Here is an 18,972-nt window from a genome sequence, read left to right as displayed (position 1 = left end):
TGCGGCCAATCCAGCAGCATTGCCCACCATCCGGCACTAAAACCAGCCAAAGCCCTTTAGTGTTCCTGTCCTGCTCAGACCAGCAGTTATTGTCCCTGCTCTCTGAGGCCTGACTCTGCACCAATGCACTCAACCTCTTTTTGTTTTCTCTCTCTCTATATCTCTCTCTCAGCAGTGTTGGGTGTGCTACATGTGAGTGGGCAGACGGAGATGAAGCGAGTGGTGGGTGACAACGCCACGCTGCCCTGCCACCATCAGCTATGGCAGGGCGACACCTCACTGCTGGACATCGAGTGGCTTCTGGTCAAGCCCAACGCCAAGCAGAAAGTGGTGAGAACACTTTGCATGTGAAACACTGAGTATGTTCACATGTCTAAACCTGATAAAAGCAATAAAAAATCTTATTTTGCCAATAATGCAGATCACAGGTGGTGATGGGGGGGTCCTGGCACCCCCAGAAAAATGTTCAGAACCTCCAGTAGCACCACCTGAAAAACATTCATTAGCCTACTTGTGTCAACATTGTCATGACACAACCTTGCATCTCCAACTTTGCTGGAGAAGGAAAAAACTTTCTTAATTTTGAATGAATTGAATTTCTATTCCTGAATTCCCTGTAAACTGTAAAAACGTTGTAAAAGGCAGCTGATATTTTTAAATTCTGTAAAATATTAATCAAAGCATTAGCTGACATAAGTGTTTATATAATATGTATAGCATTAGCCTTTAGCCTGTACTCGAATATAAGCAGCGCCGAAACATGGTGGTGGTAGCAGGCTGACCAATTTGTGTACTATATTTTTTTTGAAAAACTTGCAGTATACAAACTTAATAGCTATCTAAATCTAAAAAACACAAAAAGTGATTAATTGCATTCAGTTTGCATAGTTAATTATGATTAATTGTTAAACAGTTGTCCTTTTTGCTCAAATTTAACCCTAAAGATTGTCATTTTAAAAGCAGTGTATTTTGTTACAGCTAAACAAGCTTCAGCATAGTGTATTTATTACCTTTAATAATTCTACATGAACCTGAACATGAAAATAGGGTGAACGTTTCTAATTTCCATCCCTGAGGTCTAGAAAGAAACTCTCACCGCAGGTTCCAACTCCTCCGTAATTGTAGCCTCTCGCTTCGTTATGTCTTGTGTCGAGGGGAACTGGAGCTCCACTTTGCTGTTGCTTCTGTTAGTTTGCTGCTCATTGATTTATCATCCTCCAGTGTTGCAGTGTGTTTTGCTTGTAATTGATACTCCAGACTCAACATACTTTGGTTCTAAACAAAGAAATTGCTGGGAGCAAACTTTGTTCTTTATCAAGAGATACACTTCAACTTTCTGATTGGCCACCACCATGCAAAACACTGTTCTCATTTGCATACAGTGATTATTCTGCTTAATTCCTTTAAGTCGAGGTGTTCAATTTTTTCGATTGTTCTCTATCTGGCTCTGTTTACGATATACATTCGCTGAATAACCTGAGTTCACATCTAAAATCCAGGTGTGTTTATTGGATTTCTTGAAAAATGCTGTTTTCTTGAAATCTGATAATGGCTGTAATCAGATCATGACCATTTGAATGCTCTGGCTATTTCGGATGCTCTTAATTTCTGAAAACATACCTCACTGCTGCTGTCACTTCTACAACAGTGGTATAAATAGAGGACAATGGGTTAAAACAGCCTTAACAAATGATTGGAATAATTTAAAATATTCCGACTCAGGACGTCCCTAATGACAGACAATCTCTGCCTAAACTGATTCAGGTCCACATGTCATATTGCGGAACTGTGAAATCCGCCCACCACTAGCAGCTTTGTTCATTTTTAGCCCAGTGCTGCTTTTTCCTCGCATTACTTTTCTGATTTTACGATGTAGGATTGGCAGAGGTACCAAGTTTTTCATTTGAATCTGGCCCGTGTCCAAGTCATTCCCCCAGGGCCAATCTGACACACTGCAGCAGGCAGGAAAAGTCCAGCCTCCGCCTTTAGCTCAAGCGAAGCCCCTGTCGTGCTCTGCTCTGCATGGCAGAGTGTAATTTTTTCCAGACAGTCAAAGCCATGTTTCTGGAAGCTATATCTCACATCTTATGTAGTAGGGCTGTGAATTTTTGACATATTTTAGGATCCTGTGCCTTGCATTCGCAAGCAGATTCACAATGAGCGCCCATTCCCTCGCAGTTAGGAGCTGTGGTTTTTGGGGTGATAAAGGGCTAAAAAATCCAAAGTGCTTATCAGTGAAAAGGTCAGCATGTGCGGAATAGCTGTGCTGCAGTATTTTCGGCGCTTGAACTGTAGGTAGCGCGTGCCAGGGACACCAAAAGTCAAACATAACCCGGCGCGGGGAACGATGATTCACCGTGGCATCAGCACTTAATGCACACCCACTGCAGGCCTTCCGTGTGACTCGCACATGCCCCCTGTCTGTCCACTAGGAGCGTCACACTCACTGCCTCTTCCAGTGCACTCTGACATCTTCTAGGCCTATGGTTCTCAAACCTAGCCCTGTTTTTCCTGCTCAAATGCACCTGATCCAACTAATCGATGATTGGCAAGGCCTTTCTGAGTGGGTGTCTTATGGCATTTTTCCACCGGGAATCCAACACGGTGTAGCACAGCTACAAATCTGTGGTCAGGCATTTTGTCATCATTTCCACTGCCAAATGATCCATATCGTACCTGAGTACCTGTGCTGAATTTGGTTAGCCTTCTTGTTCGAAGGGTACAAAGCATGCCAAACTGGAAAGTGTAAGTGGAGCTAGAAATGGTGCAAGCCACGATTGTTCAAACGCAGTCGTTGCTGAAGTCAGATGACCACCATTTGAAAAGAAACAATGTGACCACACAAGCTAAAGAGAACCTGCTTTTGCAGTACTGTTATGCGATGGAAACCAGAACACCGCAAACAGGTATACGGATAGTTCTGAGTAACCATACTATTCCATATTGCACTGCCTGGTGGGAAATCCCCATTATAGCAGGAAAATACTAAAATGTGGAGGGTACTCAAGAGTTGCTCTGGGCAGTTGGTTCAACACTTGCACTGGTTTGAGTATTGCTTACCCCAACACATTTGATCCAGCTCTTGAAGGGTTTGATAATTATCTGTTGACCAGGATCAGATGTACTGGTGCAGGGAATAGCTGAAAATGTTCAAGTAGTAGATCCTGGACCCTGCAGTTGAGATTTTGTGGGTTTTAACCTGTTTGTCAGCTCCAAATTATGAACTAGAATACTGTAAGGGTATGAAATTGAAGCCCAAACCTGACCTGTACCCGTGACCCAACCAGGACCGACTGGTGCTGCTAAATTGAAACCCACTCCGAACCTGCTCGCATGCACCAACCAAGACGAATTATCCCAGACACAATTTACATAGCTTTGCTTTGTTACTAAGCTCTTGTGTTGAACGACAAAATATATCATGCCGGGACAAACATCTGTAATACACTAACAGTATTTATTATCAGTGTATTTGTGTGGAATTGTTGATCATACCAACAAAGAACAGCATCCACTCTCATCTGATCAACTGTTAGGCCCACTGGGCTAAAGTTCCTCACGCTACTGCTGCTACTGTAAAAGTACTTTGGGGAAACCTAAGTGTGAGTGAGATAGTTTCATTCAGAAGAATGTTCACCCACTTCTCAAACTCCGGAGTTATTCTGAAATCAGCTATAGACTGTGATGTTGCCAGAGAGTGAGAGGAAGACAGAAAATATGTGAGAGTGCGCAAAATTTAGTTATGGGTCAGGTAGTAGACCTCTACTATGACTCACTAGCTTAACCCACTGTCTACCATGCAGTACCTCACATTACTGAATCATGCCCAAATATCCTCCATACAAAGAAAGTACTTTAAAAAATCAATGTTCACCATAAACTTTTTATTTCTAAACTGCTTTGAATGTTTAAATTTTAAATTTCTACCTACCTAAGCTGGCATCTGTTATCCATGGTGGCACAACTTGTTTTGGGGGCTCCAGAGTGGCACAACCGTCTAAGCGTTGGCCCCATCATCAGGAGATCACAAGTTTGATCCCCGGTGACCGGTGATGCTACAGCAGTGGCTGGGGGTCCAAATTGGCCTTGCTCTCTCTGGGTGGGTTGGATGGCCCTCCATATCCCCCATGACTCAGCATGATACTAGCCAGTGCAGGCGGCACTATTAGCTGACATAACAGAAATGGCAGTTGACGCTTTTCTCCAAGTGCGTTCAGCTGTCCAATGATGTTGCATTAGCGGCAGCTCAAAAAGATGCGGTGGCACTAAATTGGGGAGAACATTGGAAAAAATCCAAAAAGAAAAGCTTGCTTGATAGTTAGTAAACTAAAGGTTATACAGCTAACAGCAACAAAAAAAGAAACTCAGGTTCTAAAGTGAAACTTACAGCAATTATTCACAAACTTTGTGTACATTATGTTTTTAAAAAATTTCTGCATTATAAATATTCAGACTTAATTCAAGCTATGTCAAGTCAAGAACTGTATCCATTGCATATCCCTATACATTATGCAAGTACTTGTTTTGAGACAGAGCGCTGGTGTCTGGAAAGACCAAACATCCTCCTCTCTCCCACCAGGTGATCACGTACTTTGCGGGCCGCACCTACGACCCCAACGAGGGCGACTCGGGCCGGCTGTCGCTGGCGGGCGACTATCTCAAAGGGGACGCCTCACTGATGATCAGCGACCTCTCGCTCAGCGACTCAGGAGAATACAGCTGCAAGGTCAAGAATGGGGGAAAGTACCACTGGAACACGGTCAACCTCATCGTGCTCGGTGAGTCCGCAGGCCCATCGCACTCCGCCTCTAATGAAGTCCTCTTCCAGGCCCCGTGGACGGAGAAGGACGTGACAGATGCCTGTGTCACCCAGTCGTGGGGCCAAAAATAGCACAGGGATATTGTCCCTTGGCATCATGAAGCTGTTGTGCAGTGGAATGTCACTCAGCTTATGGCTAGCAAAAAGAGAGAGGTTTTAATGATACTCGTGCTTTGATGTAACAGCATTAGAGTCGCACCAGGCAAAAGTTTGGACACAATTACTCAGAATGGCTTTTTCTTATTTTTACAATTTTCCACATTACCGAAGATGTCAATCAAAACAGTGAAACGTGATATTATGTGGTGACCAACAAAGCATTTTCTCTCAAGGAGGAGCCTTCTCGGGTGCTTTTCCAACAGGCTTGAAGACGATACAGATTTGTTCTTGTTGGAAAACTACTTGTAAGGACGGCATTTAAAACAAACAAATTTTTGTTAAAGTTCAAACAAAGCTCAACCGTTCAAGACTGAAGATGACAAACCATTTCAGTGTGTCCAAACTTTTGACTGGCAATGTAAAAAATGATATCTTCACAAGTCAAAACATTGCAAATGGGCAATCTTGGCTAAAACTAGCCTATATTGTGTCCATATTTTATCTCACTACAATACCCAGCATGCACTATGCTTACATATATAATCTCTGGGAACCCCCCTTGCTGTAATAAAGAAATTTTCACTGCTAGCACAGAGGCTAATAGATACAGACTTGATGTTTAGCTTCCTAGCAGTAACTTTAGCAACATTAACCTTCCTCTACATTAGTCGTAACACTAGTTAGGAGAAAAAAACCTCCTGCCCTCATGGATCCACCCCAAAGTTCTTGTAGTTTTTCAGGAGTTCCTCTTACCTTCACGCTGCATCATCAGAAGGGGTTATTTTAGTCTTTAACCTGTAAAATCTCACTCTAGAGGCTAAAGTGGCACTGCTGTAGGGGGCAAATAGGCATGTTTGCAACGAAAGTAGTAATGGTTAAATACTACAGTTTGGCTGCAGTGCCACTTTAAATCCAGTCAGTCTTATATTTCTCATTATGAGACTGTTTAATAATTAATAAGAGTTGATTACAATTTTATTAAAAAGTCTAATTCTAGACATTTTTATCTGAGGCAAGTAATTTTATTAAGAAATTGTCTCTGTTGTGTATTAATAGATAATGATGCCTGTTTCAAGTATTATTTCTTGAGTTAAGGAAAATTATTATTTCTAAAAAAAATGCCAATTGTAAAAATACTTCTAATAGATAAAATGACTTAAAACAAGTAAAATGTCTAGAATAAAAATAATAATAATCTTACAACAATCCTATTTGAGAAATATTAATATATTGACTAGATTTAAGATATTTTCACCTGCCATATTTTTTGCAGTGTGCACATCATTTTAGGTTCTCTCATCTAAAGATAAGAAAACCTCATTAATATTTGGGTTTTTTAATCTTTTGACAAATAAAACAAATTAAAAATCTTTTTTTTTTTTCCAGGCTACCTTAGCAGATGGTAGAACAAAGTTCCTTTTTCTAAACGCTTACCAGTGTGATCATTTTATGGTTCTGTAAAAAAGAACTTAACATAAGTAACCAGGCTGCTTTAAAGTTTTGAGTTAATGGAACCTCTAATAATAAATTAACACAACAAAAAATCTACTTTAGTTTTCTTAAACGTTATTTTTTTATGGTGTATAGAACAAGTTTTTAAAAATATGATATGATACTATATGATATAAGTTTCAGAACGTACCATTCACACCTCAGTCCAGACAAACAGCTTACAGAAACAGCCTGTTTTGAATTGTTTTTGTAATGTCTTGAAGAATCAGTACATTTGAATATACCTACCTTTACTGCCTACAGCAGTTTAGCCCCGCCCATGCACACTGAAGTTATAAGGAGTGTCTCAGCTCAGACAGCTTTTTGAATGAGGCACAATACAGGCCAGCCAATCAGAACAGGCCATTTAAGTATATCAGTCTTAAAGGCATAGTAACAAAAAGAGCCTGTTTAATTCTATGGGATAAAGAGAGGTTGGAAAATGATCATATACTGTAAGAATGAATTATGACTATTACGTTATGTAGGATAAGGGCCCTGTTAAGAACCATATGCATCTGGCTTACCATCAGGGAGAACCGTATAACCACAAAAAGAACTATTTGTGCATTCAAATGGTTCTTTAAGTTGTCATGGCTCTATATATAACCATTGCTTGTACTTGAAAACCTCACAGAACCACTTTTTTTTAAGTTGTATAAAGTTACCGTTTCAGCGATCTGAGGTTTTCTTATGGCAGCACCGATTTGTGGACCAAATAAACTTCAGCAGGACGTCTTTAGATGCTGCCGCTGCAGGACGCTGGCTCCCCTGCGCTCTCTATAAAGACGTTTTAAAAGAGCGCGCTGCAAATTTACGCATGCATTTGTACAAATTGCCCGCAGCTTCGCGACGACACTTTCGATTCGGCGGGACAAACATTAGCATTTGTCTTGTTCAACACAGAGATAATGGCTTTGGCGGAGGCCCCGGCCCGGGCGCCTCCTCCGAGCGCCGTAAGTGATCCTGACAGCGGGACGAGATGTAAAGGCACCCCCACCCCCCACCCCCCCAGGCCTGCTCCATTCCTTTAATTGCATCCTGCAGTGAGCGCCTGGAAGCGCCACGCTCCGTTCTCCGCACTCAGCAGAAAACGGCAGCCGGAGCAGATGTTGATGGCTGTGGTGGAAGGGCTTTGCGGGTAGGTGGTGGAGGGTGGGGCGGTGGGGTGGGAGGTGATTGGTGATGCAGCACGGGCTAATGGCGAAGTGGGGGTCCTTTTACGTTCATATCGAATGGCCACTGCGGAACCAGGCAAGCATTAAATGGCGCCTCTGAGGAAAGCAGTCCTGGACACACAGGTGTTCCCGGAGCAGACAGGACGTGGCTGAAGGGAGTCTGCTCTAGCTGACTGTGTGCATGTTTTGAGTGAATTATGTGCTGTTAGAACCTAAAACTCAAGGTAGAGGTGTCCAGGTGGTCTGGAGGCCACACCTGCAGGCCCTCCAGGACTACCATCATGTCTAGAAGTTAGAAAGGGTACAGGGAATGAAAAAGAAGACATTAATAACAGATATTTTAATGTGTTTAAATGCTAATTTTTGTTGTGTTAATCGCACAAGATTCTTTGATCTTTGACTTCATTATTTAGTTCCCACGCCTTACTAAGTCGTGGCCACGCATTAGGATCTCATCCCTGCGCCTTACCAAGTTGTGGCCACGGCTTCATTATTTAGTTCCCACACCTTCCTAGGGTCATGGACACAACTTCATTACTTCGTTCCCATGTCTTCCTATGTCATGGCCACATGTTAGGATCCCATCCCCACATCTTACTAGGTCATTGCCACAACTTCATTATTTAGTTCCCACACTTACTAAGTCGTGGCCATGACTTAATTATTTAGTTCCCACACCTTACTAAGCCGTGACCACACATTAGGATCTCATCCCCGCGCCTTACTAAGTCATGGCTATGACTGCAGTACTTCGTTCCCACACCTTCCTAAGTCATGGCCACGACTTCATTATTTAGTTCCCATGCCTTACTAAGTCGTGGCCATGCATTAAGATCTCATTTCAAGTCATTGCCACATGTTAGAATCCCATCCCCACATCTTACTAAGTCGTGGCCTTGGCTTCATTATTTAGTTCCCACTGCTAACTAAGTCGTGGTCACAACTTCATTATTTAGTTCCCATGCCTTACTAAGTCGTGACCATGGCTTTATTATATAGTTGCCATTCCTTACTAAGTCATGGCCACGCGTTAGAATCCCATCCCCACATCTTACTAAGTCGTGACCATGACTTCATTATTTTGTTCCCATGGCCCCTTGCTAAGTGGTGGCCATGACTCCTCCCACACCTTACTAAGTCTCGGCCACAAGTTCTTTATTTTGTTCCCACACCTTACTAACTTGTGGCCACGCGTCATTTTTATTTATAGGGGATGTCACCAGCAGGGCTCCATATGGCCACTGTAGGCCTGCAGAAAGAGATTACATGATGTGTGTGTTAAGTTGTTTTCATTCTCTGTTTACTGTTTTAAACATGATTATGTCCTCCAGTGGTCACCATTCCTGCTCCTAGAGATCCTTCCAGCGGAGTCTAGTTGCAGCCTCAGTCTGCCAGAAGTCCTTAATTGGCTGGATCAGATGTCTTAGTGCTGGTTAAGCGTGTTAGATGCAGAACTAAACTCTGTAGGAGGAGGCCTGGTGACCACTGATGTACAGCATGACTTTGCTGAATAGGCCTTCTTTCGTTTTTTTCTGCACAGTAAAACCGTCGAAGCCTCGCTGTTGGATGGAGGGCCGGCTGTTGGAAGGCAGTGATGTGAAGATGAGCTGTAAATCTGCAGACGGTTCTGATCCCATTCACTACAAATGGGAGAGGGTGCTGGACAAGGGCAAATACGTGGGGAAACTGCCCCCTCTCGCTCTCCTGGGTAAGCTCTTCCAGCCTCCAGTAGTTCAGTGGACATTTTAAGGCAATCTTTTACCCCAACTCCCCCCGCATAACCCCAAATGAAGTCAATCAGCCAAGACATGTTCAGTGTCTGCTTAGCAGTGGAGCGCCAAAGCTAATGTAGCTAACAACTAATGGAAGCTCATATACACCAATTAGCATTGTGTAAACGGCATGCGTGAATCATCACAGACTTTACTCAAACCATGTTGAGTTCTTTAGTAATCTTAAATAGACTTCATTACTTACATAGAGACTTTATAACACATGCATAGACATTTAATAACATATTTATAAAGCAATACTTGAATATTTAGAAAAAGCTTGTGTCAGTAATCGCAAAAGGACATGCTTTATGAAGTGAACTGATACTATATTGATATAAGAAGCTGTAAATTAGGACATTTGTTCAGTTTATAACAATGTCATAAAGGTACATTTCAAGTTATCATGCTATATGTCAGTCACGATCACGATAAAACCTCAAAAATCATAACTTTACATTGGAAAGACAAAAACTTTCTTTTGAGGTCGATGGAATAAAACTTTTTCCAAGTAATTTTGAGTCGTTTTTATCTGTTCATCATGAAATTTTAACATGAAGGCCAACTGACATTTTTAAATTATGTAAAAAAGGTAAAAACCCAAAGGCGATGATATGCTTGAGTTAAAGTATAACAGAACAATTCCTTTAAAGGAGACTCAAGCCTGCAGCCACACAGGCCACCTTAATAGAAACTGTTCATCAAAATAATATAACATATATATATAATTACAAGTATAATAACTGTCACAGTGCTTGTAATTTTGATATTTAAGTATATTAAAAAGCTTAATTTTCTACTTTTGTACTCAAAGATGGAACTTTGAGCGAAGTAATATTTTACCAAAGGCATTTCTACCTTTACTCAAGTACAGGAACATGTATATCATCCCTGTCCAAAGAAAAACATGTATCTCCAAGTTTGTCGTTTTGTATTTTTCCACACTATTTCAACACGGCATGTGTTCTTTTCATTGTATAAAAATTTCATGACGATTGGACCAATAGAAACGCACCAGAATGACTTTGAATAAAGTCTCTATCCAATGACTTGCATTAAAGTTACCAACATTTCTGTCTTCTCTTGTAAAGTTACTATCTTGGAGATGTTTTTCTTTGGACAGTGACGATATTCATGCGTATGAGAAAATATGTATGAAAACTGTCACTCAAATTCAAGAGGATCGGAAAAGATCTAAAACATGATGCCCTTAACGAGGCATCTGGTTCCATCACCTGAGAATGATGCTTCATAACAGTGTTATAAATGAAATGTCTGTCACTTTACATTAACCCTGCGTTCACACCGGCAGCGACTTTTCGCCTCTTGTCGCCCAAATCGCCGGTCACTCATTGCCTGTGGGCATTTCTGAACTCGAGCGGACTGGTGGTTGCCATGGTTTCACTGATGCCAAACACAAATCAGATGTGTTCCCGCTAGAAATCCCTGTGTCTGTGCAGTCAGTTTGTGTGGAAAATGGTATCGGCAGCACCACCGTTATTCCACCTGTAGTAGGAACCAAAAAAGGAGCATATCGTTTCACAGTGGCGGAGATAAAGCGCATACTACGCTGCTCAATGCTCAATTCCTATTGGTAATTGGCAATATTCACACCACCTTCTGTCACCAGAAATTGCCAGCCCCATTGAAAATGAATAACCTCCGGCCGCCTTGTCATGTCGCATCGCTGCCGGTGTGAATGCAGGGTAAGGGTCCTTGTGTCAATACAATCTTATTTACTCCATGTAACATTAGATCTTCTTGCGTCTACTGACATCAGCTGTATGCTTAAATATTGCTTTTTAAATATATTGTTCGATGCTTATGCATTTATTATGAAGTGCCCATTCTGGTAGACCTCAAATAAAACGTTAGCATTAATGGAGAGTTACAAGCTCCCATGACTTTTTAGCCTTGTAGTTCCAGTGGAACGCTAAAGAAACAAACTTCGTACATCTTGATGTCTTGGTTAGTCCACTGTGTGTGAGCTAAGCAGGAAACTGTGCATGTTTGGCTGAACCATCACTTTAAATTGCCACTGAATGCACTGAGATGTTAGCCCACATTTCCTCCTCTTCTCAAATTGAAAAGTCTAATTTCATAAATTTATGCTGACGTTTTGGCGGCAACATGATGCAATCGCATCTAAAACCTTAATCCTGCTCCTGCTTCCACTCGGGTCAGACTCAAATGCGTAAAGGGAAATCTCCCAACAACTCGCTGCAATCCAGCTACGCAACTCGTCTCTGGAGGACGAAGATTGTGGATGATGATTCCACGGGGTCTATTTAGCACAACAAGCGGCCTCAAATTTAATTTACATCAGCTGCATTAGCCCCCCTTCCCGTCCCCCACCGCCCCATGCTCTGCCGCTCCTCAATTAGCCTCTTTTAGTAGCTCCGGTGTGAGTTGCTCCGTATGTGGAACTAATGTGCAACTTCCATACAGCACTCAGGAGGGAATACACTTCAACAGTGAATCTAGAGCTTTCGTTATTTTGCAAATACTACTTAAATGTCATTGCATAATTACATTTGCCTGAGTGGTGTAATTACTTACATATTTCACTAGAGTCTAACCTATAGAAATCCATCTTACAATACTTATTACTTAATTATTACATGATTAATTACATAGTTATTACATAATGAGTTGATTTTACATTTGATTTGCATTCTGTATGATGTTAACGGTTTTGAATCTCACTTTTTTCAGTTTTAATATCCAAAATATGCCAAAAATCTGCCTTTCTTTTCTCAAAACAAAACAGTACACACAATAATAACCATCAAATGTAAACAGTATTCAACCAATAAAGTGGTGTGGATTGAAATCCATTTAGAATCTGGAGTTTTTGGTTTTATTATTGCCTGTGATAACTGGCACTTCAGCAGCTCTTGTAACAGATGATGCTTCTATGTTCTGAGTAAACATTAATTGTGTTGCTGTTTAGATCTGAAGAATCCGGAAATTGTGACGCTGAGGAACCTCACCAGAGAAAGTGCCGGAGTCTACAAATGCACAGCAAGCAACGACGTGGGGGAGGAGAGCTGCACCGTGGAGGTCAAAATCCACTGTGAGTGTATCTTTGACCATGTATTTAGCTCTTTTGGGGGTTGAATGTCCCCAGGATGATGAAAATATAAATATTTTGGTTTTCTGGAGACCCAGTGCCCTACAGAAAAATGTATTTTTTTTCAAAAATGAAGCTCTTATTTCAAAAAGATTAGCTTTTGGTTGCTGGGGTCAAAGGCCCAATCCGATTTCTTATTTCTACCCCTATCCCTTGTTTTCAAGCGTCATCTTGGAACTGAGTTACAAGGGGTAGTGGTTGAAATCTTCCCTATGAAATGGGACCCTCAAATAAAAAGAGCATCACTTCATTAACAGCTACTAGCGCTGCTCTGTAGGCGACCCTGCCAGTCTGCAGTGACAGCAGAGGAGGGTAAAGTTCAGCTCCTCACTGCTGGGCTTTAGTTACATTTAGGGAATCATATGCTGTCAAAGAGGAGGGGGGGCAATTATTTATTATCACCCACCCCTAATTCTTCAGTGGTATGAAACTGAGTCAGATATTTACCAGCTTCTCTTTATTATCAAAATATTATGACTTTATTCTCAAAATAATACAACTTTTTTTCTCAAAGTATTACAATTTTATTCTAAAAAATATGACTTTACTCTCAAAATATTCAGATTTTCTTCTACAAAATATGACTTTATTCTTAAAATATTACGGCTTCTTTCTCAAAAAATTACAATTGAATTGTAAAAAATATGACTTTATTCTTAAAATGTTACAACTTTGTCCTCAAAATATTACGATTTTATTCTAAAAAATACAACTTTATTCTTGAAATATTACGACTTTATTCTCAAAGTCTATTATTTAATTTTTTTGAACATTTATCTGCTGATACCAATATGAATCCGATATCATTGTGCGTCCCTAATATCGCCCACAAAGGTGTTCATATACAAGGAGACACAAACCTGTACGTGGTTTTCCTTCCTCTGATCACAAACAAATGCCTTCTGTGATTTGATGATCACAAACTGATTGATGATCACAAACTGATTGATGATCACAAACTGATTAAAAGAACTCGGTGCTGGATTTTTCTCCACATGCGTCTGTTTTGAGTTCTTCGCACCGCCTCATTACAGCGAGACAAAAGAAGGCCAACGTGGTGCCGCATTAAGAGCAAGGTTTTGGTTTGAACACGTTTGTGAAGCGCTCGTCCTTCTGGGAGCAAGTTTCCGCGTATGTGTGCTCTGTTAAGCAGGATGATTCATCAGCATACTTTTAAAATCCAAAGAAAAAATTAATCGGCTTGTTTTCTTGTTTTGTTCGTTGATTCATGTTTATCCACCAGTGAAGTCCAAAGCTTTTTCCCTGCATAATTACACTTATGGGAGATGGAATTAACGAGAAAACATTAATTGGGGGGAACGAGAAAGAAACTTACTCATGCAAAGAAATACGGCACTTTGTTCAAAGAAAATCGTGGCAACAGTGGCGTGATTAATGGCTTGTTGTGTTTGCTGAAGAATTCTCCTGGTGCTGGGAGATGTATTGCTTTAGGTACAGTATCTGCAATGCAGTGCATGGGGGCTCGTTCGGATATTTGAGCATAAATTACTGCTTCTTGCTCCCACTGTACTTTATCCCTCTCTGGATGGTTTTAACTGTATGTTCATGTGTGTTCTGTGTGACTGGAGGATGCTGTTTGTGTCTGTTATGTGTATTAAAGGTACAGTTTAGAGTTTTCTCCCTTAGTGCAAGTGTAGTCAGTTAGCCACGTTTACATACAGCCTGATAATCCATTAATAATCAGACTAATAGCTCAATCGGAATAGAATACATCCATGTATACACCTCAATCGGAATAGATTAGTCTGATTGAGGCCATTCGGAATACAGTTTGGTGGGTAATTCTGTAAATAATCCGTTAAATACAAGACTAATATCCATGCAAACTCCTGTATCTGATTTCATTCCCTATCGGAACGTTTAAGTACGTTCTGCATGTTCGTCAGGTCATAGCCATAGAGACTGGTCTGAGGATGAGACGAAGTTTATGCTCTGAGCTTTAAAAGACGGCGGTGGGACGGACGTCCAGCTTATGTGTCTCAGAACACGACGTCTTCCTCTCAGCCTTCTTTAATAAGAACATGTGAAGGACGTTTTCCTGAGTCTAATGTTGCTACATTAGCCTCGTAGCTCCAGTTCTAAACTAACGAAGCAAAATTTGGACACCAAACAAGTCTCGACTGATTATCTACTTCTGGGATAAGTGGAAAAATGGTGTAAATTGCTGAACAATCGCAGTTTATACAATGCTAACTGGTGGACACAAACTTACAGTGCTTGTTAGCTACATTAGCCTTGTAGCTCCAGTGTAAGGCTAAAGAAGCAAATTTGACTGTATGTGTGGGAGGTATTGGAATGGCTAATAGAGAGAGAGACGATGTCACCATGCTCCTTCTTCCTCTCCAGATGTGCGGGGGATGGGTGTGGTGGCCGGTGCTGTGGTGGGCGTGTCCTTTGGAGTCCTGCTCATCATCCTCATAGTGTGGCTGGTCTTCCGCAAGAAGGAGAAGAAGAAGTACGAAGAGGAGGAGACGCCCAACGAAATCCGGTAAACAATGTAGTTCTGAATAGCTGAGTAACAAACAACTTCAGCTGTTATTTTTAAAATCGTGATTGCAAACATTTGCATTCGTGAGCTCATGGCATTCTGATTAATAGTGCTTGTGTCTCCTTATGGAGAAACTTCAGACTGCTAAACATGCACGAGTGAGTGAGTTCCAACACTACGTCTTTGTGTTTGGGCGTCCTGATCAAATAAACATTTTGTTGATTTGCTAAGTGAAAATAAGCACTTTTTTAGGTGATGTCGTAGGCAACATCAAAGGACATCGTAGATAAGAGAATAAATATTTCGTGAACGCTGCATGCTAGAGATGTACTTTCATTTTGCCTAAAAGGGTAGCATTGCTCCGGTCAGGAATACAGCCTCTGACTGGTCACCAGACTTGACCTAAGGCATCAGTGGACAGTTGACAGCCATGTTAATAACAACAATAGCTCTTTTCAACACAGAGAAAAGGATAAATAATCACAGAAGACATTCAGCGTTGTATTTGCCATTATGGATTCATTGTATAAAATATCTAAAGAGACTGTGCAGTTCAAGGCTGGATTACAAAGCTTCTGAAAAGGATACGATTGAACCGGAGCCCTCGTTGAAATGGCAAACGCTACCCTTCTGGGAAAAAATAAAAGTAAGTCTGTAGCATTCAGTGTACCCAGGATGTTTTTTCTTTTACATCCAATGTTTCATACTACGTTGTCGACCTGAGAGACAATTACTGTTTATTTGCTAAATTTAACATTCAGTTATGGCAAATTTTTGTGGTTTTTGTCATGTTAAATTCAGCAAATAAGCAGATATTCTTCACTAAAATTGGCAGACAAATGTCATATTTGGGTATGTTCTTGGTAAAGGATGTATTAACTTATTTTCACCTAGAAGGTCAACAAAACAGATGTTTTCCATCATTATAGTGGTGGCGCACTTGAAGATGTCAGTGGGAAACCAAAAAGTATCATCAACTTTCATAATTTTACAACTCCAGATCCGTGCCACTGGGACTAAGCTGACCAGAAAATGCTTAGAAATTTCCTCAGATGGTATGTCACACTCTGAGGAACCTACAGCAGAGACAGGCTTATTAATGCTCCCTAATAATCCACGGCTGTAATGTAAGGAAATAACACATATTATTTAATGTTATTTAACAAGCTGTTTAAATTTGAAATGAGTCCTCTATAGATCTTTATCAATTCTCGTTTTTGTCTTTAAAGCATCGTCATTGGGTTACTAGCTAATCAACTGCCCTATTGCTCAGGTCTAGCAGATATTTTTTTTTTTTTCTAAATGTAACTTATAGTAGTCACCAGTTTTACCATAGACATTTGCTTACATCAATAACTGCTTGTTGCATTATGTACATTTTTACACTCTCAGAATGTACTTAACTCTTGTCACTGGAACCCTCAAGGGTACATCTCAGTACCTTTAGTCAGGGAACATAACTGAACCATAATCCATTGAAATGATATGTTCTAAGCTGTACTGACTCCACACACCCCGTCTCGTCTCCAGGCTTTTATTTTACTGTTCTGTTTTAAAACATTCGGAAAAAGTACAAATACGAACTTTTCACCTGGGAAAACTTATTTAAGGTTCACAATCAGACCTTAAAACCACTGTTGTACCTTTGAGGGAACATTTACATTGTTTGTACCTTGATAAATAAATAGTACCTGCAGAGAACCTTTATTTCTAACAGTGTAGAATGTTTAAGTAAACCATACTGTATTGCTGTACTGGTCAGTGTACAGCAGGTCTCTGTAACATGATGACCTCAGTCTCCAAGCCAAATTATGACCTTTTTTGCCGCTGATGCACTGTTGATGCTCTGGCTGGCGATTCAGTTTTTCTCTGGTGAAGCGTCTCCGTCTGGGTTTATTTGCAAGTGTCTGGATGAATTATGCAGCTTCTGAGGATGTCCGAGCATCAAAAATGCAGGCGGAGAGAGAGAGAGAGAGAGAGAGAGAAGAGAGAGAGAGAGAGAGAGAGCAGAACGCCCAGTCCGCCCTGTTCACACACGAGGCCACTGAAACGATGATGGAGCGCAGCAGGGCCAAGGGGGATTTACTCCTGCATGTGCTGGAGGAGCCGGTGTCCCACCAGAGCTCTGGACCGCAGGGCTTTACAGATATTGGGTGATTTATAGCAATACAGAGAAGTGCTGACCGTGCAATGTCCAGACAGCCACTCGACCACGAGACGGTTCCTCAGTGCAGGAGTTTGGTAGCGAACTGGCAGCCCTCACCATTCTCTCTCTCTCTCTCTCTCTCTCTCTCTCTCTCTCTCTCTCTCTCTCTCCCTCTTTCTCTCTCTCCCTCTTTCTCTCTCTCTCTCTCTCTCTCCCTCTTTCTCTCTCTCGATCTCTCCCTTTCTCTCTCTCATTCACTTACTCTCTCTCTCTCTCTCATTCACTTACTCACTCTCTCTCTCTCTTTCTCATTCACTTACTCACTCTCTCTCTCTCTTTCTCATTCACTTACTCCCTCTCTCTCTCTCTCATTCACTACTCTCTTTCTTTCTGTTTCACTCTCTTTTGACCCACTTTCTTTCTTTCTTTCTTTCTTTCTTTTTTTTCTTTCTTTCTTTCTTTCTCCACATTTTTTTGGTTCTCAATTTTTTTCTCCCCTTCTGCCTTTCCCTTTCCATCCCCTTTCCCTTTCTCTTTCTCTCCTTCTCTCTCTCTCCTTGCCATTCTTTCTCCTTTTCTCCCCTCCTTTTCTCCCCCTCTCTTCTTCTCCTCCCCCTCCTTCTCTCTCTCTCTCTCTCTCTCTCTCTCTCTCTCTCCTCTCTCTCTCTCTCTCTCTCTCTCTCAGTCTTCAGTGTGCTTAAATCAGTTGAGCGCAGGGCTGTAAAGATAAGGCTATAAAGATAATGCTAATAATGATGCTAATGAAAATGATTGAAACAGCCACAGCATTTCTTTAATCTCAACTGTCCAAACTATTTAATGTCTTTATTTAACTGTCTCTACCCCTCTTCTCTCTATATAGTTCATAATAATAATAATAATTATAATAACAATGATAATAATCCTCTGTCTGTGTTCCAGGGAGGACGCAGAGGCTCCTAAAGCAAAGCTGGTGAAGCCCAACTCTCTCTCCTCATCTCGCTCGGGCAGCTCCCGCTCCGGAGCCTCCTCTACTCAGTCTATGGTGCACAGCAGCGTCCCCCGGGGGCCCAAGCCTCGTCCCCCGCCCCCCATCTCAGCCACCCTGAAGGAGAACGGGCAGCCGGCCACTTTCCCCCAAGCCCCTCCTGCTTACACCCAGGTAAATCCCCCCAAACCCAACCCGACCCAAAACAGCCCCAAACCGAGCCCATCCAAACTCAGCCCAGCCAACCTGGCCAGAATGGGGGCCACCCCGGTGATGATCCCGGCCCAAACCAAGGCCTTCCAGACTGTCTAGAGTTACTACAAACATGCATATACACGCTGCAGTGAGCCTACCACCCCCCCATCCCCCGGCCCCCCCACCCCCAATCCAAACAGACTCGGACCGCCACGCGCCATCAAGAGAAATAAAAGCCCAGTTTACTTGAAGCCTCCCTAATTGCCGTGTCGCTGGAAACACTACAAGTGGGAAATAAGAAGTGATCGGCCCCCCGATGTGGACAATAAAGGGACGCGATGTCTCCTCCTTCCGCACTCCATTTTCTGCTTTTCTTTTCTTCTCTTGGGACGTCGAGGGCAGCACAGCCAGGCGGAATGGTGCCCCCTGTCCACTCCACTTACTTTATTTTTTTCACCCTCCCACCTTTAGCCGGAGAGACGGGCTGTCCACGCTATGCCACCTTAGAGCGGACAGCTTCCGGAAGCGGAAATAAATAAATAAGTAAATGGAAAAAGTGAAGGACTTGTTCTAAACACCTGCTGCTCTCCTGCCGATCCACCCTACAGCCCTCACTCTCAAAACTGAAGGGTTAAAAAAACAGGCGCTGTTTTAACTCATCAT

At 41.8% G+C, this 18,972-nt stretch overlaps 1 protein-coding gene across 2 annotated transcripts in view; it reads left to right on the top strand.

The window, feature by feature from the left end:
- LOC118824816 (CXADR-like membrane protein) overlaps positions 1 to 18,426 on the top strand; it is an 88,236-nt gene extending 69,810 nt beyond the window's left edge. Inside the window, exons 2-7 of one of the 2 annotated variants that reach the window (XM_036595237.1) lie at positions 176 to 330; positions 4,580 to 4,778; positions 9,128 to 9,295; positions 12,313 to 12,435; positions 14,860 to 15,001; positions 18,069 to 18,426. In XM_036595237.1, the coding sequence (XP_036451130.1) occupies positions 176 to 330; positions 4,580 to 4,778; positions 9,128 to 9,295; positions 12,313 to 12,435; positions 14,860 to 15,001; positions 18,069 to 18,426 (1,145 nt within the window). Of the gene's footprint in view, positions 1 to 172; positions 331 to 4,579; positions 4,779 to 9,127; positions 9,296 to 12,312; positions 12,436 to 14,859; positions 15,002 to 18,068 lie in introns of both variants that reach the window. The other variant, XM_036595236.1, reaches the window with a different exon arrangement.
- The last annotated feature ends 546 nt before the right edge of the window (positions 18,427 to 18,972 follow it).

This window comes from Colossoma macropomum, unplaced genomic scaffold, assembly GCF_904425465.1.
Source record: "Colossoma macropomum unplaced genomic scaffold, Colossoma_macropomum, whole genome shotgun sequence".
Lineage (NCBI taxonomy): Eukaryota > Metazoa > Chordata > Actinopteri > Characiformes > Serrasalmidae > Colossoma > Colossoma macropomum.
This window is presented reverse-complemented; position numbering and strand designations above follow the sequence as displayed.